Raw genomic sequence first — 21310 nt, forward strand, 5'->3', positions numbered from 1 at the left:
CTGACTTTCAACATCATAATATACATCATTATATAATATTATATAACCTTACCTTGTTTTGTTTTCCAAGCTCTCCTTTCTCAAAACAGACAAAGCTCTAGTTCTAAAATACGCCGAATTCGACAGTCGGGCAAATGACTTATCGAAAGAGAAAACCTGAGAATCAGACAGCGTCCACGCATAGTAACCAACCGACATTAACACAATTATCAGCGTGGATATGAAAATTGAAAACTTGTATTTAGAAGCATCCATTCCTTTTCATGTTTGTAAATTATTTCGTAGAGTTATAACCATGATAACTGCTACTTATAAAAGCAGTTGCATGAAAATTATTCTGCTATTTTTCTTCCGTATCTAAAATCATTATTAATCAAACTCTGCCATCAATTATCGACTAACTGGAAAACAAAATTATTGGAAAGTGTGTGCTATGGAATGCCGGTCGTGCAAAATAATATCACGTGTATCTTCTTTTAAACTCTTTAAATTGCGATGTTTTAAATGAGGTTTTGCGGGATTTTTGTCTGTTTTAGAAGGTTTATTTTGTGGCATAAATATCATACCGTAGTCTTTTTTTTTTTTTAACTGGTAAAATTGTCTTCATCATTCATGGATGATACGGCCTACGGCAAGCCATAGTATGGCAGGCCTATAGTAGCAATAAAATCAATCGTGACAGCACCGATAGTATGGTGTCCGGAGTAGGCCTATACTTGTTGTGGACAGGACTTATTGATCATATCCATCGGTCTCATTCGAAGTTAATTAAATATTAATACAAACTTATCGATATATCGGTTAGCCCTACACCAATATCGTATTTCACGTTCATTAGGCTGCGATCACATAGAAGTAGGCCTATACGGTATACGGTATTCGCTATTCGCTATACGAAATACGCTCATTCGATCAGGCTAAGTTCACATAGTATACTCCTATGTGAACTCAGCCTGATCGAATGAGCGTATTTCGTATAGCGAATAGCGAATACCGTATACCGTATAGGCCTACTTCTATGTGATCGCAGCCTTAAGGGACCGTATTCTCGCAGGCAGAGTAGAGGGAGAAATATGAAGAAGAGGGGAACCCGAAAACATTTTTCGGGGTCTTGAATCTATTTTTTTAAAACTTGAACCATATAAGGTTGAAATATTACATTTTAAGAGAATATTGGGAATACAAGAGAGAAATTTTGAGCGGGTTCGGGGAGAATATAATTACTTTTTGCAATTCGTTCTTTCTTAGCTATAATAATTATTCAATAAAATTGCTATTTCCTGCAAAGAACCATTTAAAAAATGCCAAAAATAAACATTCAACCAGAATTATCCCTCAGTGTTGCACAAACTTTAAAAAGTTTTGTATTTTGATGCATAGGCCTATTTTGGGAGAAACCCTGAACCGCATTCCAACACTGCATGAACTGAACTCCAAAAATTTACATCTCTGGTATATATAGACTAATGGGCTTAATGGTTTAGGAAGCCTGACAACTAACGATGGTTCGAGAAACCATGCCATAATGTCCCGGTCATGCTGGCTCTTCAGCTCTTTGTATCCATATATATATAAGTCTGGCTCAGAATTGTTATCATCAGTTGTTATCGTTTTAGCCTTGTTATATAGCTCACCATTATGCTTTTTTTTGTATATTTTGATGTTCTACGCATGTGCATGCTTTAGCTATTATCTACTGAAGATAGCATTTACGACGAGTCTATATAATATAGAAGTGTGTTATTAATACGACATTCGGTCAATTATTATATAGCAGCTTCCTGAACCGGTCCTGAATCTTTTTACAGCCCCCGTTTGCATTAGTTTATCTATATTTTAAGCCTACACCAGGTCTCGGATATACAGCTCTCTTTATTACCATGATTACAACAAAAGTCTTCAGAAGGTTTAAAATCAGTTGTTGTCGTTTACGCCTTATTTGCAGCTCAGCATTCATGCCTATGATATATTTTCCAGAGAAAAGTTTTTTCAGACTCTTCTGAACATTTTGATATAATTATGATTTCTCCATTTGAAACATCTGTTCTATACGAACCGTTAAACTTTAGTGCCCCTATAGTGAAAGGGATTTGTCACGTTTTGATGTTTTATGGCTGTTTATTGCTATCTACTGGAGATAGTATTTACAGAAATTAATTCATACATTCAACAGAACACGTTTTTAAAAGTCTTTTGGTATATAATGTTTCATGGGTCATGGGTGTCTTTTTCGCTATCTACTGAAGAGAGCATTTATAGGATGGAACTTTATACAGAAGTTAATTATAGCATTTTGCGTTTTTATCCGCCTATTACCGTATATAGCCCCATCGCTTCCTGAATGCTTACCACTTTCTACTGCATAAATTATCATGTGCATTTTTCTCCTTATTTCTTTCTCCCAGGAAATCTAATGATGCGCTCCTTAATGGCCCAATTCAATTTAGAACAAATTTTTAGGTTCTTTTCTTCACCCGGAAATTTACCCCTATAGCCTACTCCATCCCCGCGGTAAAACATTTCTGACGCCGGCATTGCATGTTAATCATAAACTATATTGGGATATAACTCACCATGCATAGGCCTATATCGTATTACATATTACACATAATTCATTCTGAGAGCTTTTGCATGGGAAATCTTAGGATGTTTTGCCAATTTTGGCAAACCACTAAAAATTAATTTGTTTTTCCTCATATCGCTAGCAACTCAGCATGAGGAAGATTAAGAGGTGCAGATTTAAAGGTTTTTAAAGCAATTAAGAAATAAAAATTAAATTAAACGAGTTCCATCAAATTCCAGATAGACGCAATTTATAGAAATTCCTCCAAGTGGGGTACAGCAGTACACGGGACACCACTAAACAGCTCATGACAATGCTTTTTAAAAGCTGTACATCTGCAAGGATAATTGTCATGCATTTGCAGAGTAAATAATATACCTAACACATAATTATAGTCATGAGGTATAGTCAATGAATTTTTGTCGACAAAAATAGCAGACAACAACTAGACTGACCCACCGTCTCGGTTCGGTTCCATCTCTGGATAATGTAACAATAAATAATTACATAATGCCCAATGAAAAAAATGCCAAAGTCCTGTAACCCTAACCCCCACCCCTTAGTTTTCTCAATGCCAAAAACCCATTCCTCTTCATCCACAAATCGACGTCACTGATTACACACACAGTCGAACCATGCAGCAATGTAGAAACCATGGAAGAAAGAGATTTCTTCCATGGTAGAAACATGTATAGCCTACTCGTATTATGAACGCGAAAGTCCAGTCATAATCCTTGGTCCAGTGAACGCTGTTTCCTCATGTATTGGGTTGATTTTTAATGTTATATAGTCTACAGTACCAGTCGTTATCCGTGGACCCGAGGGAGGGTCTAACAACAACAAATGTCCCATTAACTTCACATGCAAAATGTTCATGTTTGTGCACGTAACTCGGGAAGTTTAGAGTGAGTTTAGTAGCTCCCTCTAAACTACTTTCAAAAGTGATGAGATTTTGCAGGGTTTTTTACTATGATTAACATGCCCAAAACTGCAAAATGAGAGGATGGGGTTCTCCGTAAAAAATCCAGAATTCATTTTGCTTAGAATCAGCTTAATTAACACCGTGGTCGTTGTAATGAGCGCTAAACATTATTACGTATTATTGTGAATCTTGTCAATGAAAGATTGAAAGATTTAGCAAATTTATTGAATAGCACGGCACGTTGATGTGGACATTCAACATTATGTATGGGACCACTACAACCTGTATCAAAATAATTGGTACTCAGTTTTCATTGATAAGGCCCATGAAAGTCAATTCCGAGTTTATCGTCCATTTTTTTCCCCATGTTGATGAGGTGACTTTTTCATTTTTCATTATTTCATCAGAGTTCATTATTGACCTAAAATGCATGTTGATTTAAACCCAAACTCATACGTGTGAGTTATAAACATGTTTTTATATGGGCAGGGACTAGAAAGTTAGATAAGAGCCTGGTTTTGCTTCCAAGTTATGAATTTATATGTTTTACAAACAAAAATATATGTTTCCAATTACTAAAACTGGTGAAAACACTGATAATTTGAAAATAATGAATTATTTTGGCATTTTTGAAAATTTGACGCGGGTATTTTTGGTTTCCAAAAAGTGACGCGGGCGGGGGACGATAAACTCGGAATCGACTTTCATGCGCCTAATGGATGATTCTTACACATCAAACTTTAACATTATAAGATCCATATAATTTGTAGATAGGCCTATAGCACGTCATAACTTTAAATTCTGGCATTTTAAGAGTATATAATGTTGTATTTGGAAGAGGCAGACTTTTCAATTCGCTGTCGTAGTGCACGTTAGAATATAACCGTTGCTAGAACAACTGGATCACGCTTTTTTGTTACGAACCACTGATCGAAATGATCACAACACATAGCCTATGGCATATCAAAATTCGGAATAGGTGTATGAGCCCAGGCTTGGATCAGTAACCAATGGTTACTAACATGCACTACGACAGCGAAAAAACATCAAAATTGATGAATACCAATCATTTTGATACATCCTGTATTTCAATTCAAGAAATGTTCTAACGGTACAAAACATAATCCTTGGGGTAAGAAGGATACAAGGAGCCATGTTGTTTCAGTTTTAGGTATTTAATTAAAAACTGCAGTGCACTTTGCAGAATCAAGGAAGCCAATAATCGTATTTAAGCTCTTACGGCTTTTGAGTTAATGTCAATCAATCAATTTCAGCGTTTCTCTTCCGAAAACATCATACATGTGGGATGGAAATGACACCCCTTATATCAAGCCATGGCTTGGGATCTCCTTTGTAGAACGCAAACCATTCCTCTTGAGTCTTTTGTGTGTCAGCTTTATTTGTCTCAATATGTTTGAGTGACAAAACCCTAGTTCACGTTAGCTTCCAACCCGCCCGGGCCTTAACACTTCACTTGTAATGTATTCAACTTAGCTTACTTTACAGCAACATAATTGTTCTTTCAGATGCTCATGGGAGCCACTCTTCAGACAACTTTTTCTCATAACAAAACATAATGTGCATGAAATGCGATATAGAACATATGCACATTTCTGTTTTGGTGTTGTCCAACAAGAGACGAGTTGGAGCAGGATGTCTTTATGTCATGGGTATGTACCGGTACTCTTCCATTGTGGCCCATATATCCTTCCCCAAGCTCAAAGGTTAGATGAGCGTGCGTTTGCTCTGCGAAAAAAAACGTCCTGAATGTGAAGGTATACACTTTTATAATAGCTCATCATCTGATATATCATCTTCTAGACGTCCATAATATAAAAGGGTCCCAAATAGAACCCTGTGTAACAGCATAACAGCAAAGGGTGTTAATCCGGTGGGGGATAAAATGAGATACTTTTTGTTCTCTTCAGCCATTTGTTAGCAATTCGGGCCAAATCCCCTCAACCCCACCCCCACCCCCTACATCCACACACAAACACTTTTCAAGAAGGATTGACGCCATTGACAACAACTGGTAGTTCCTGGTTGCAGAATGTTAAGTCAATAGGACCGGTTACAGATCCCTGTGGAACAGCACAACACAGCCGACTCACCAACTGCAACGCATTGTTAATTATACCATAATATAAGTAGACTCAAACGTGTTTCACTAACAAAATATATTCAAATTTAAAATTCTTGCATCGTGTAATCGCATTAACATTTCAAACTCAGCGTTCCATGTGTGCGTTCTTCCTCGTCTTCCCTTATCGAAGTAATGATACTTTATTTGATTATTATTCATGAATGACGAAAACGGCCAGAATCCATAAAGATTGATGTGATTGCACATAAAAAGGGCATGCGATAGTACATATAAACCTGTATAAAGAAAGTATGGAAAAGAAACGAACAAACATTAATATTCTTTATCTGTAAACTTAAGTTAACCAAATACAATTAAAAAAAAAGGTTACAGACGAAACGAAACAAAGAAAATTTCAATGTTCATTGCTATGGGAAAAACGTGTTGAAATGGAGATATCAGAGTAATATAGAGACAGACTAACAAAATGAAAAACAAGAGAAAACGTAGGACAGGAAGTATAGGCCTAAAAAAAAGACACAGCGGAACCAGAACAGTCCTCGCTCTCTCCATTTCAGTCAACTAGCCTGTCTTTGTCTCTCTGTCTGCCTGTCCCTCCGTCGGCCTGTATGTTTGTCTCTTTCCTCTCTGTCTCAATCTCCCTCCCTTACCCCTTTCTGTCTCTCTCGCTCTCTCCCCATCCATGTCTCTTACTTATCTCTCCCTTCTCTCTCTCCCCCCTCTCTCTCTCTCTCTCGATCGCTCTCTCTCTCTCCTCTCTCTCTCTCTCTCTCCCCTACCATCACCCTCTTTCTCTCTTCTTCGAAGCTTCTTCTGTCTCTTACCTCTCCCACTCTCTTCCTCTCCCCATCCCCCTTCCCATTTCCTTCCCTCTCTCCCTCCATCTGTCTCTCTCTCTCTCTCTCTCTCTCTCTCTCCTCACTCTCTGTCTCTCTCTCTCTCTCTCTTCCTCTTACGTATATACGTAAGAGGGAGAGGGGGAGAGAGAGACAGGAACATGATATTATCATGTTCCTCTTTTTCGTTCCTTGTCTTACCTCCGGTTATCGTAGTGTGGCCTTGGTTTGCAATCCCATATCGTCGCCAGTATTTTAGAATCGCAGTTTCAAAATTTGGGTTCCCTAAGATTACTTGTCCCTCTGAAGGCTTGAACACTTGACATGCATCCTTTGATGTTATCAACTGAACTGCTTTGTTATTATGTGATAGCGGTATACGGAGCCACACATATTTTGTAATGTTTGGATTGAAATGGGAGTGATTGGCTAAACATTTCATCCTGCGGTTCCTATAATCAATTGAAGAAAAAAGTGATTTTAAGATGCATTTATTGTGGTCAAACACGAGTCTCCAATCAAATTAATAAATTAATAATAATCAGTTTTTTACACAATGAAGTATACCTTTTTAAAGTTTGACCCATATATAAGATGCTGAAGCGCCCCAAGAAATCTGCTCTTACAGATCATGTCGCTGAGGAGAACCACGTGATTGGATGGGTCGAAGCCAAAATTAGACACATTGAAACCAACAGGAAAAGAAGACACTTAAGGGTCAGTCCATATCAAAACAGATTGAGTGTACACCCACCCTCTTGGATTTTGCTCTCCTTTGGCTCAGGGGTACCTTTCATGGACCCCTAGGTGAGGTCACAAGAAAAAATTCAAATTCAATTTCGTTTCGAATGGCGGGCCATCTAAGTTTGGCGACCTTGACCAAAATTGGGAATTTAAGGTGTCCAAATGACAAAGCGCTCTCTTTGAGAGGCATTTTCTTCTTAATTAAATCAGTTGTGACCCTCTTTTTGAATGTGGTCACTCACTGGCTGTGTCTGAAATGCCTAATGCCAAAAAAGATTGATTTCGGAATTTCGTTGGGATTTCAGGGGGGGGGGTCAAAATCAGCACTTCGTACTGTTCAATCAAATTATCTTTGATTTGAAGGACCCATGATAATGTCACAGTGCACTTATAGGTCCTAATTATGTTCAGATGGATTAACCATGTGCCAATGTCTATGAGCAATTCAAAAAAGAGAAATTTCTAGACCCCTACAGAATTTTAGGCCCCCTAAAGTGGTTCAGCCACAAATGGCGCTTAAAATCGGCAAATTTTGACACCTAATAACTTTAGGTGTACACCAGATATGAATTTCTAGTCTTTTGCATCTGAAAGAATGTAGTCTAATGTTACTAGGAACATAAGATTTGTTTTGTATTTTTGTGTTTTGATACTAAGTTGATGGTCCCAAAATCCCAATTTTGACTAATAATGTACAGGTTATGGGTACAAAATGTCAATTTCAACATACCCTTTTTTCTATTTTTGATCACTTTATAGCAAATTGTCTTATTTATCCTGTTATTACATAGTTAACAACGTCCGATTTGGGGGATTTTGGTGTCTAATTATGTTTTCTTGCATGAGAAATACAGCTACGCAACTTAAAAAACTGTACAAGGAACCAATGACCTCCTTAATACAATATGGATGCTTTTGGCAGCCATGTTGCAAAAGAGGGTCATCGGTTACTTGTATAGTTTATTAATTTGCTTAGTTGTATTTCTCATGCAAGAAAACATATATAATTAGACACCAAAATTACCAAAATCAGAACGTTGTTAACTATGGTCAGAATTCAAAAGGTCGTTGACCTATGAACATTTTTCGTCATAGCGCCCTCCTGAAAGGTCTGACACATAACAAACTATACATTTTTGGAATCCTCATGACCATACGAGTAATTTGATATATTGCTTGACATAATTGGGAGCATTCTGAAAATTTGACCCCCATAACCTGTACTTTGCATGTGCATCGTTGCCAGGAAGTGCATTTTTGACCCCCTTAAAAATCCATACAGAGGATTAGAAAGTAGTTTTTCTTATTACTTGACTCAAAAGCAACTTGAAATATCAGGATAAATAATACAAATGGCTATAAAGTGATCAAAAATATAAAAAAATATCATACTAAAATTGGCATTTTGTACCGTATCCTGTATGCATGGTATGTTAGGCAAAAATGACTATTTTTGAAAGCGTCAACTTAATACTAAAACACAAAAAATACAAAACAAATCTTATGTTCCTAGTGACATTAAACTACATTCTTTCAGATGCAAAAGACTAGAAATTCATATCTGGCATGTCTGGTGTACACCTAAAGTTATTAGGGGTCAAAGTTTGCCGATTTTAAGCGCCATTTGTGGCTGAACACTTTAGGGGTGGCCTAAAATTCTGTAGGGGTCTAGAAATTTCTCTTTTTTTTTAATTGCTCATAGACATTGGCATATGGTTAATCCATTCTGAACATAATTAGGACCTATAAGTGCACTGTGACATTATCATGGGTCCTTCAAAATCAAGATAATTTGATTGAACAGTACGAAGTGCTGATTTTGACCCCCTCTGAAATCCCAACGAAATTCCGAAATCTATCTTTTTTGGCATTAGGTATTTCAGACACAGCCAGTGAGTGACCACATTCAACAAGAGGATCACAACTGATTCAATTAAGAAGAAAGTGCCCCTCAAAGAGAGCACTTTGTCATTTGGACCCCTTAAATTCCCAATTTTGGTCGAGGTCGCCAAACTTTGATTGCCCGCCATTCGCAAACGAAATGGAATTTGAATTTTTTCTTGTGACCTCACCTAGGGATCCATGAAAGGTACCCCTGAGCCAAAGGAGAGCAAAATCCAAGAGGGTGGGTGTACACTCAATCTGTTTTGATATGGACTGACCCATAAATGAATCAATTTGAATACGAAAGAGGGGACAGGTTAATACACTCAACAGGGATTGTGGCAACTACTTCCTTCCGCACATATATGCAGGCGGCATAGGAAGCGCAACACGTGACGTACGAGGCTGGCGAAGATACAGGGCTGACAGCCCCATTCAAAATCACACGGTTAGCAATTACAAATGGAAAATTAACATACTTGCAGTGTGGTACATTGTCGTACCCCGACGGTTTTAGAGTAAGATCATTTTGCTTTGACACCACATAACAAATTTAGAATTTTTTGTGAAGATTTCATGATTATGTGTTAATCCAATGGCGACCTCAAAATTGGCGATATCGCTTCCATCACCGCCTGCATATATGACCAGTTACTAACAGCGCCATCTACGTCAGCTACCAACAGGAAGCAACAGTCGAGAAAGGTCAAATCTGGTCATTCAATTTGAGAAAGTGCTGTTACAGCACGAAACGTCATTGAGGTATGTCAACATCACCTACTTTATTGGATTTGTTTTAGAACCTTGTAAATAATGTCCACGAATAATAATTTCCCCAAAAAGTATCTAATACATATTATCTTACCGTATTAGTAATGCACCACCATTCAAACTTGTCATATTGGTTTTCGAGCCAACATCTTTTGCAAAACCTCTTGTTGGAGCGTAATTAGTTCTACATCAAAATATTGGGAAAATAAGACACATGTTATTTTAAAGGTGTGTGAATAGATCTACAGCCTCATCCTCTAACTTTGGATCATTGTATCTCATATCATATCATAGCCTCAATAAAATGTTACGCCCGAAATAAAACATATTTCGTTGTGTGAATAACAGGGGGGGCAACCACCTGCACGAGACATCCGCTGAGTGCACCAAATCCGCGTAACTTACTAGTTTAGTAGCTTACTTCTTTAGTAGTTACTCCGCAACTGCCGAGCATCTTACTAAACTAGTATTTTTGGGACTTGCTCTGAAGCGCAACTGGCGAATAACTACTTCTTTAGTATCTTAGTTAATGGAGCAGAAAATCCGAATCAGCACCTTTAATATCACGTTTTTAACCACGCGGTCTTACGTAGTCAATTGCTTTTCAATACTAACAATAGGCAGTGTTATGTCACGAAATACCCCGGTACAAACAAAATACCCATATTTTGCGTGCCTTGTGATTTTGTAGTAAGTAGGCCTATAGGTTTATTTATTCTGTCACAGAGGGGCATAGCCCGCTGGGGTGGGGGATACAGCCGTATAGTTTTTGTAAAATAACTTTCGGGGTCTAAGTAGTTTACATGTTCAGTCAGTTGTAGGAGGGGTAAAGACAAAAAAATCTGGTGGACATCATTTTGGTCTTGTGTTCTTGTGATAATTACTCATGAAACGCGAAAATCATTTTCAATTGTACACCATTTTATCCCCAAAATTAAAGTGATATTTTTTGTTTACTATGCCAATATTCAAGTTTACATTGTTTTCGCCAAGGGTAAAATTGTGTGTTTACCGGGCAATTGTCAATTTTAAACTATGGGGTAGAGGTTGAGATTTTTAGGGGATTGGTTTTAGGGTGTTGACATTTTCTTTTGTTAGGTTCTTTTTAGTCATTAAAAGGGGTACCCCCGCAAAGACTAACTTTAGTACTCAGTTCAAATGACCATACGTCATAATAAGACGCAAATATGAGTCTCATATTGAGGCCTTTTGTATAATAATGGCTCCCCATTTATGATGTTTATATACAATTTTAGTATAAAGGTTTGCATTTTTCAAAAACATCACAAATTTCATCTAGATGAAGCGCAAGTTTTTTTTTTAGTTTTTTTTTTTTGTAAGATAGGCCTATTTTGTAACAATGACGCGAAATTGTTTTCAATTTGGCCAAAATATCTGACAATCGTGGATATAGTATTACTATATATGCCCACGATTGTCAGATATTTTATTAGTAGGCCTATTCTATTCAAGTATCAACCGGATGTGTGCCCCAGTGGTGGGATAGCGGGGCATGTAATTCCTCAAAATTTATTTGGCACAAAACTTGCAATTATTCCTAATTCTTGAATCGTGGGGAGATCCTGAAATAAAATAATTTATATTAGAGATAGAAGATATTTTGAGTTTTGAAAACATGTTTCCCAGACATGAAAATAATTATTTGTATAGATTCGAATGTGCAGTTGAATGTAATTGTCATATATGTATTAAGGCATAAACGCATAAAATAACTGGACTTTATAATAATTAATTCAAATTTAAATGGTAGGCCTACTATAATTCTGCTATCCAACATGCATTCGATAATCACTATGTGACACGTCACAGGGAATGAATATTGATTGACTGATAATTGATTGATTGATTGATTGGTTGATTGATTGATTGGTTGATTGATTGATTGATTGATTGATTGACTGATTGATTGATTGATTGAATGATTGATTGATGATTGGTAATACTAATTAACGATGATCACCACCTTCCAACTGCCTTGTTCGCCCTTCCAAGAATAGATGACATCTCCAGCATTTCGGGTGATAATATTTTTCTTAGTAGCAACCTGGATCTCATCGCTTTTGATATACTGTTTCCTAAGGTTTTTGCCGTTCTAAATATTTGCACTTTTATATAGGCCTACAATTTAGCAGTTATGAGGTTTCCATAGTTCCAGGGTTGTTGGGGTTAAGACCAACCTTAACCAAAATTGCGCTGGCGTTTCGGACTACATGTATTTCAACATCATGCCAAAGGAGAGCATATCATGGATCTGTTGTCAGTGCGGACTCCCAAACTTTAGCTCAACTAGCCTCTTTTTTAGCAAGGCTAGCTTTGAATTGGAAAATAGCTTTAATGCTTTATCAGATTGTTGTGAAGACTCAGACATAGAGTTATCCTTTGATAGCTCTATCCATCCTCGCACTTCCACTCCAATTAAAAGTGCTACCCAGAGTACTAGTCGGAAATCTTGTATCAAGACAAAAACAAAAACACAACCTGAAAGCTTTGATTATGAACTGCAATGGTATTAAAGGTCGTGATAAACAAGCTGCATTCCGTGCTATTATCGCAACCCATGACCCAGACATCATAATGGGATGCGAAACCAAGATAGACCAATCTATTGCCACATACTCAGTCTTTCCTGAAGACTACTCCATATTAAGAAAAGATAGAGACACAGACGGGGGAGGTGTGTTCTTGGGCTTTAAACATTCTCTCATCACCACTGAGATGCCCGAGCTTGACTCAAATAGTGAAATAATTTGGGCAAACTTGCACTTTGCCAATGCTAAGTCACTGTTCTTAGCCAGCATCTATAGACAACCCAAGGGTGGCATTCCATCATTAGAAGATCTCAATCATTCTCTATCAAGTCTCATGTCTAAACATCCGCGCCAACATATTAACCTCATCATGGGAGGTGACTACAATTTTGGTGACATAGATTGGGAGACATGGAGGCCCACTATTCAGAAAACCAAAGCTATCCATGAAAAGTTTTTGCAATTTCTTATGGACAACTCTCTTGCGCAATTAGTCCGGGACATCACAAGACCAGTCTCCGGAAAAATCTTGGATTTGATTGTTACCTCAAATCCAAATCCCAATCTGATCACAATATCGTGCTATTCACCATCAACGCAAAACCACACCACCAGACAAAACCTCCAAGGAAGGTGTTCATTTTTCGTAAGGCAAATGATGAGAAACTAAAGGAAGATGCAAAGTTATTCACTGAGGAGTTTTAGCTTCCAACCCGCATCTCAGAACTGTGAACTCAAATTGGGTGCAAATCAAAGACAATCTGACCCAAATCATGCACAAACATGTTCCTTCAAAAATCAGTGGTGGAAAGCGTCACCTTCCCTGGATCGATCATAACATCAAAAATCACATGAGGAAGCGTGACAAACTCTTCACCAAGGCCAGAAAATCCAACAACCAAAGTGACTGGTCTGCATTTAGACACCAGCGCAATAAAACTGCAAAGCTAGTGCGTAATGGTCACACCAGATATATCAACGAGGTCGTTGGTGGTAGCCTCAAAGATAACCCAAAGACCTTCTGGTCATATATTAAACTTATGCGCACTGAGAGCATAGGAATTCCTCCTTTGAAATCTGATGGTAAACTTTGCACCTCTGATACCGAGAAAGCGCACGCTCTCAACCAACAGTTCAAATCTGTTTTCAACTGTGAAGACCCATCAAACATCCCCAGCAAAGGTTCATCACCTTTTCCAATCATTTCGAACTTAACCATTGGTGTGGAAGGCGTGGCTAAACAGTTTGAAGAAATAAAACCTCATAAGGCCTGCGGTCCTGATGAACTTCCGGCAAAACTACTTAAAACGGTAGCAACCGAAGTGGCCCCGGCTATGCAGTTTCTCTTCCAACAGTCTTACGACCAGGGTGTGATGCCTGATGACTGGAGCAAAGCCTTGGTCACCGCCTTGTACAAGAAAGGAGCTAAATCCGATCCCGGGAATTACACACCAATCTCGCTTACGTGCATCTGCTGCAAAATCATGGAGCATGTAATTCTCAGCCATATTGCCAAACATCTCTCCAACAACAGCATCCTTCTGGACAACCAGCACGGCTTCAGGGAAAAGTTGTCAACAGTAACCCAACTCCTCGATTCCACTCATGATTGGGCGTCTACACTCAACCATCGTAGTCAGACGGACCTTGTCCTGCTTGATTTCAGTAAAGCGTTTGACAAGGTCCCCCACCGTAGGCTGGCAGTCAAATTGGAGTACTATGGCATCAGTGGTCCCACACTCGGCTGGATTAATTCATTCCTGAACGGAAGAAAGCAAGCAGTTTCAGTCAATGGCAGCCACTCCAGTTGGGAGGATGTATCATCCGGCGTGCCCCAGGGGTCAGTTTTGGGCCCAGTGCTCTTTCTGATTTATATAAACGACATCAACCAGCATCTTAGCTCACAAATACGTCTCTTTGCGGACGACAGCATAATTTACAAAGAAATAAAAGACCCATCAGATCATATAACTTTGCAAAATGACCTCGACACCCTATCTACCTGGGCGGATACCTGGTTAATGAGTTTCAATGTTGACAAATGTGCCATCATGTCCATTACTCTAAAGAAGAAACCTAGCCTCCATCAATATTTCATCAAGGGAGCGGATCTTCAAAGAGTTAAACAGCATGTTTATCTAGGGGTCACAATATCAGATGACCTCAGCTGGACTACTCACTGCCAGAAGACGGTTTCTAAAGCCAGCCGCACCCTGGGTATGCTGAGGAGAACGTTATCTGCTTGCAGCAAAGAGGTGAAGGAGAGAGCTTACCTGTCGCTGGTTCGCCCCCAACTGGAATACAGTGGAGAGGCATGGAATCCATACACCCAATGTGACATCAACCGGGTGGAACATGTTCAACGCCAGGCTGCTCGTTTCGTGCATGCAGACTACCGGAGAACAACCTCGGTAACTCCTCTAGTTCAAAACCTACAATGGGATACACTTCACTTAAGACGTCTGATGAGCCAAGCTACCATGTTCTACAAGATACAATTCCAACTGGTCAACATCCAATTTCCACCATATCTCCAACTTTCAACTTTTTCAAGCCGTAACAAGCACAACTTCAAGTACCAACAACCAAGTTCAAAAGATGCTTATGGATACTCATTTTATCCACGGACGGTCCGTATCTGGAACAGACTCCCTTCAGTTGCAGTCAATGCTCCATCCATCCAGACGTTCCGGTCGGCAGCACTCCCAGTTCTTAGGGAGATGCGTCCACCACCCAGCCTCAGAAGTCTCTAAATAGCAGCACAGCATCCGCACCAGCACGTTTTCCTGTATTATACACCTGTTTGATGGCACCCGTCTCCTGAGTTTCTTTATTCTGCACCTTAAGTTGACACTGCACCGGCCGAGAGGTCATCGGCAAGTTACCTCCTAGTTTAGCCTTCAAGGCTGCTATTTTGGAGTACCGACTGAAGACTGAAGACTGAACGTTCCGTTAGTAGGCCTATACGAAAGGTTTGTGGCGCCGCATACGAGACGCTCCACGCGCAGAATACGCTCTATTGCGAAATATCTTATTATTTACTTTAAAAATCTCGTCTATATCAATGATTTTCTCCTCTATCTATGAATCTATTTGCTTACTCGCCAACTTACTCCTCGAAGGATGAAGAGTACGTTGCCGAGTAAATAACAATAGCTGCGGCGTAACTTTACTAGTCTAGTAACTTACGCACATTTGGAAGTCACGAAATTCTGAGATACTCGCCAACTTACTCCGCAAAAGATGAAGAGTAAGTTGCCGAGTAAATAACAATAGTACTTACTAGTCTAGTAACTTACGCCGATTTGGAAGTCACAAAATGCGAGATACTCGCCAACTTACTAGACTAGTTTACTCCGAAGTTACGCGGATTTGGTGCACTCAGCGGATAATGTACTACTATAGGCCAAACAAATTTGTTTGCTTGCCCTCCACGTAGCTATCATGTGGTAGCAAATATAACAAAATTGGGATTTGGATTATAAATACAAGGAGGGTTGGTACAACCCCCAGACCCTTAGTAAAGCATAAGCTAAAAACATACTTTCGTAAGACAATGGTTAATTGTATTGCTTGACAACCTGGAATCCTGTATAACCCAAGAAAGATTGTATTCCATTTGGTGGAATCTAATAGTCCGACGGTTCTTTATTCCGACGGTTCTTTAGTCCGAAGGTTCTTTGTTACAACGGTTTTTTATTACGAAGGTTCTTTATTCCGACGGTTCTTTATTTCGAAGGTTCTTTAGTCCGAATTTTAAAAAAGGTTTCCCAGTCCGAATATATAGGGTGCACAACTTATAAGTTCCCCCCTACATATTTTTTTTAATAAATCGAAAACTATTTGACAAAATGCAAACCTGTAAAATGATATGGGTAGCCTTATTTGTTTTACACATGTGGACCAAATTTTAGCGTCACACGTCATTGCGTTCAGTCACAATGGTTCATTATGTAAAAAAAGGAGACCGTTTTAAACAGTGTTAAAAGTTGCATCTGAGTCCATAGGACTCAATTCTCAAACAATACAGTAGGCCAGGGATATTCATGTGTTTGTAAAAGAAAACTTAATCTTTGGCATTCTTCTTCTTCTTCTTGAAAAGCAAAGCAGTTGTTTTATTCTTTTCTTTTTAATGATAAATGTCTGAGATGGAAGGGATATGTACTGCAGTGAGAGTAGACCACATCGCCAGTAGTTCATCACATGTGAAAAGTCACATTTTAATAATGCCGCGTTTGTCCGAATTTTCCTCGCCGTAGAGCAATAGGTTTGCTGGATGAAAATGTACCGGTGAAAGAAATTGCTCGTCGTATGGGAGTTGGGCCTAATGCAATTCGAAAATTGAGAATACAATTTCAGTTGACAGGAGAGGTGAAAAATCAGCCGAGAGTACCTCGTCGACGTGTCAAGACTGTTCGTCAGGACATGTCTATAGTGAATCTGGCTGAAACCCGTCGAAAAATGTCTGGTAAGTTATTGCGTTTCAATAAATTATGTTGTGCTCGTTTCCCAAACAAATTTGACTTACACATTACGATTTTCATAAGTTGTATCTGAAATTGTCTTTCACCACGTTATCTCTTTACAAACACATGGACAGGCCTAACATACTGTATTGTTTGACAATTGACTCCTATGGACTCAGGTGCAACTTTTAAAACTCCCTCTTTTTTACATAATGAACCATTGTGGCCAAACGCAATGATGTGTGACACTACAAATTGGCCCAGATTTGTAAAACAAATAAGGTTACTCATAACTTTTTACAATTTTACATTTCGTTAAATAATTTTCGATTTATTTCAAAAAGCATTAGGGGGAACTTATAAGTTGTGCACTGTATATAAAGAGGTTCTTTAATCCGAATTTCAAAAACAGTTCTCTAGTCCGAATATGAAAATAGGCTCTATAGTCCGAATTTAAAAAAAAAGGTTCTCTAGTCCGATATTGCAAAACGGTTCTATAGTCCGAAACGGATACCATGTTCTTTTATAGTCCGAATTGGTAAACGGGTTCCATAGTCCGAATTTTATTTTTATCATTTGTTTCAGTGTCAAATCACCAATTGTTAAATACAAATCCGTTGAAACTCAGCACGGCTGCTTTCTCTGGATATTTTTCGTAGCGTACATTGACGTTTTATCTTTATTCTGGTGATATTTTCTTCATTTTTATCTGTTTTTCATTCCGTTATTATAATATAATATAATACTAGTAATACACTACGGTGTATTCGAGCATTGGCGAGTTCAAATTTTTATAGCGCCATCCTGCCATGTAAATGCTGCGGCTTTTGTCATTAAAACAAATTTAGTCATTAAAACAAATTAGTTTATAGAATAGTTTATTAAAGTATGGTTTTATCTTGCGATTTTTTGAGGGGTGTATAGGTCTCAAATCTTTATTTAAGCTATAACATGCCTCTCTTTTAGTCCACAGAAAGGCCAAAATATCTCTAAAAATATTTTTGTTTTGTTGTCATTTAGTGATGTGCGCCCTTTAGCAGTAGCGTCATCCCGTTTGCCATAAACTCTGCTATTATCTAGCTAAAGGGCGCAGTATATGTTAATGTTATAAAAATTCGGACTAGAGAACCTTTTTTCAAAATTCGGATTATAGAGCCTATTTATATATTCGGACTGTAAAACCCGTTATTTAATTCGGACTATAGAGCCAATTTTCATATTCGGACTAGAGAACCGTTTTTAAAATTCGGACTATAGAACCTTCGAAATAAAGAACATTCGGAATAAAGAACCTCTTTTAAAAATATTTTCGGACTAGAGAACCTCTTTTAAAATTCGGACTAGCGAATGTTATGAACACATGTTCGGACTAGCGAACCTTCGGATTAAAGAACCTTCGGATTGTAGAAGCGTCGGATTATAGAGCAGTCCCCTTCCATTGGGGTTCAGAAAAAACATCACGTATTGGTACAGATGCTCCCGGCAGATGCTGCTCATTAAATTAAGATCTTTTCCCAAGTAAACTCAATATCCCTGTAATGCTGGCTATTTAGGAATTGATACCCGCGACCTCATACACATAAGACGAGTATGGTGGGGTAGGCCTATAATCCGTAAGCCACGCGTGGTTTGTACATCAGCCTGCAAAACACTTTATGAATATAAAAATTAGACCCTACATATAGACGAGTCCATTTTCACGCATTCCTACACCTCAATGGCAGCCATAGCTGGGTCCCCCTCCCTTAGGTCTATCCCACCTAAAATGTGAAATCATGTGGCCTTGGCGGGGGTATTAAACTGCATTCCATCACCCGTGTTACACGTAGACAAAAGAATGATGAAAGTTTTACAACACAATACAATTCAACATCGATTTCTAAGCGGAATTAATTCACCCAATTGGGCAGTAACAACACCAGTTTGGTGCAGACGGGATCCAGTAATGGCCGACTGAATTATGACCATCACTTGGCTCGTTGGATTCGTCTATACGAATCCAGTTTCACGCATTCCTACACCTCAATGACATATAGCTGGGTCCCGCCGAGTCCATCCCACCTGAAATGTGAAATGCGGCCTTGGCGGAGATTTCAAACTGCTTTCCATCACCCGTGTAGATCCGTAGACAATAGAATAACGAAAGTTTACAACACAATACAATATAGCATCGATTTTTAAGCGGTTTTAATTCACCCAATTGGGCAGTCACAACACCAGTTTGTTGCGGTGGGGCCCCAGTAATGGCCGAATGAATTCTGACCAACACTTGGCTTGTTGGATTCGTCTATTCGCTGTCGAAGTGACGTAATAAATCGGATTAACTACCACGGTAATGGATGAATACAATTTTGACTATATCGCCCGCACTCCAAGCAGGTTGCACTCATCACCTGTGTATGTTTGCAATCATAGATTAAATACAATACCGCTCATTATGCAGTCATGTCTACAGCAGAATTCACCACGACCTTTGCAGGACTTAAACCCCAGTACACCAAGATAAACCTCATTCAAAACAGCTCAACTATGTTAAATCAGGGATGTGTCTCATATTCCTGGTTAAATCCATAAACATATGTTTCTGATTTCCTGTGCGATATCGCAATGTGCTGTGATGAAATAGGTATTATAATTTCAGTTGGATGCACCATTACATAGCAAACGCACATTTACAATACTGAGCGTGGCCTTTGTTTCCGAAATGAGAACAAAAGTCTGCATATTGTTATCCATCCATGTTGATGGTACAACTCATGTCAAATTTGTCACATGTATTGTGATCGTATCACACAAGTAAATGAGAAACATGTTTACACTTAACACGGTTTGGAAAAAGTTTTTCCATTCTTTAGCTCCTTATCGGGCAGTCAGAACTCCATATTTGGGAGGGCTCGACAACAATCTTCCCAAAATCGCATTTTAATCATTTTTAGATGACCATAGAGGGAAAGAATTGAAGTTTTTTTACAGCTTCTATGGCGAAAATTGATAAAACCGATCACACGATGGTGCTCGCTCGAAGTTGGAGCTATCTCGAGTCAGCTGTTGAGTACCATTTGCCGACTGTTATGAAATTTTGGAAGACTCTCTTCGGAAAAACAGCTCGACAACAGCTTTCCCGTGACACTTTTTACTTCAAATTGTAGTATGTTAAGGATGAACATTATAATTCACACGTGAGCTTCTATGGCTATTATTGGGTGAAGGGTTTTCCCTCCAGCCCACTAACTAGTCTATTGCTTATACCTTCAGTACAGTGAGTGAGCTAAAGGTCAATCATCAATTGGAGCGCTGTGTGTGCACTGAATAGGAAAAACGGACAGTAACTGCATAATGTCTTTTCAAAGATACTTATCTTACAGGTGCGAGTGATCAACATGATATGGTTCAATGCATAGGTACCGCGTGCAGGTGGCGATATAGTCAAAAATTGTATTCATCCATTGCTATTACGTCACTTCGACAGCAAATAGCTTGGTACTGCAGTCATCGATAAACTATTCATCTTTCGGCATATCTTACCTGAAGACAAAATCAGATTTGTCGATTTTGTTTCCACACCTACTTTTTGAAAGAATTCCACTACTCCCTACTACACTACAGACGTTGAAGACCCTGTCAGCAAACGGTGATACCTATATGTACGAATAAAATACGAAATTCCTGACAAGTATTTTCATTAAAATTCATTTTGCGTGGATTCTTCTTGAAGAGTAGAGCTAAGAGTAACCAACATGTTTTTAAACAAGAAAATCGTTATTTTAAAGGCTCATTTAACGTTTCAACCCGTTTTTGGCACATAGCTGCACAGTAACTTTGCTTGATGGGATCAGATGGAGTCACAAGTATATAAAACTGAAAATCTGATCATTTAAATTTAAAGGTCATATTGTCACGGAGGTGGCGGGGCCGGAGAAGTCCTCTTTTGGTCTATACACTAGCGCGCTCGCCTCTTTATCCCAGGGTAGTGGGTTCGAGTCCCGGCAGGACCGGAAGTGGCTCGAGGAGGCGCAGGATACTTCCGTGAGCGGTTTGTGACAATATATATTGCTCGGACAACATCATATCATTGGCAAGCTAATATTATGAGGAAATAAGACGTTTAAAATTGATATTCCGCAAAAACCAACTTAAGCGATGAGTTCCTTCGAACGAGACAGATTTGACCTAGAAAAATGTTGACGTCATGAAATGAGATGTGCCTGCTTTGAGAGAAGGGACTATAAACATTCTCAATGCACAGAACGTATACTGTTGTTGTTCTCAGAAAAAACCTCTGAATTAAGTATTACAAATTTAATGGTTTTTAAACATAATGGATAAAATCAGCCGCTTCATTTTTTATATATTAGTAAATTGTGATATTACAATTCATATGTATATCAATATCATGAGAAATATTTGGACTAAAAAATAAAAAAAATATTTGGAGCTGATTTCCCTGTGCGATATTGCAATACTATAGGTA

General features: G+C 38.6%; 2 protein-coding genes across 2 annotated transcripts in view; both read right to left on the reverse strand.

The window, feature by feature from the left end:
- LOC140160013 (alpha-N-acetylneuraminate alpha-2,8-sialyltransferase ST8SIA3-like) overlaps positions 1-198 on the reverse strand; it is a 12433-nt gene extending 12235 nt beyond the window's left edge. The window contains exon 1 of the mRNA XM_072183281.1: positions 53-198. Within this exon, the coding sequence (XP_072039382.1) occupies positions 53-198 (146 nt within the window). The remainder of the gene's footprint in view (positions 1-52) is intronic.
- Positions 199-5467: 5269 nt separating this feature from the next.
- On the reverse strand, positions 5468-20474 carry LOC140160291 (alpha-N-acetylneuraminide alpha-2,8-sialyltransferase-like). The gene is made up of 4 exons (XM_072183562.1): positions 20365-20474; positions 9919-10008; positions 6627-6877; positions 5468-5864 (listed from the first exon to the last, which is right to left on the reverse strand). Exons 2-4 carry the CDS (start codon positions 9951-9953, stop codon positions 5653-5655), a joined length of 498 nt encoding a protein of 165 aa, XP_072039663.1. The 5' UTR covers positions 9954-10008; positions 20365-20474; the 3' UTR covers positions 5468-5652.
- Between the last annotated feature and the right edge of the window lie 836 nt (positions 20475-21310).

The sequence above is a fragment of the Amphiura filiformis genome, chromosome 9, assembly GCF_039555335.1.
Source record: "Amphiura filiformis chromosome 9, Afil_fr2py, whole genome shotgun sequence".
Lineage (NCBI taxonomy): Eukaryota > Metazoa > Echinodermata > Ophiuroidea > Amphilepidida > Amphiuridae > Amphiura > Amphiura filiformis.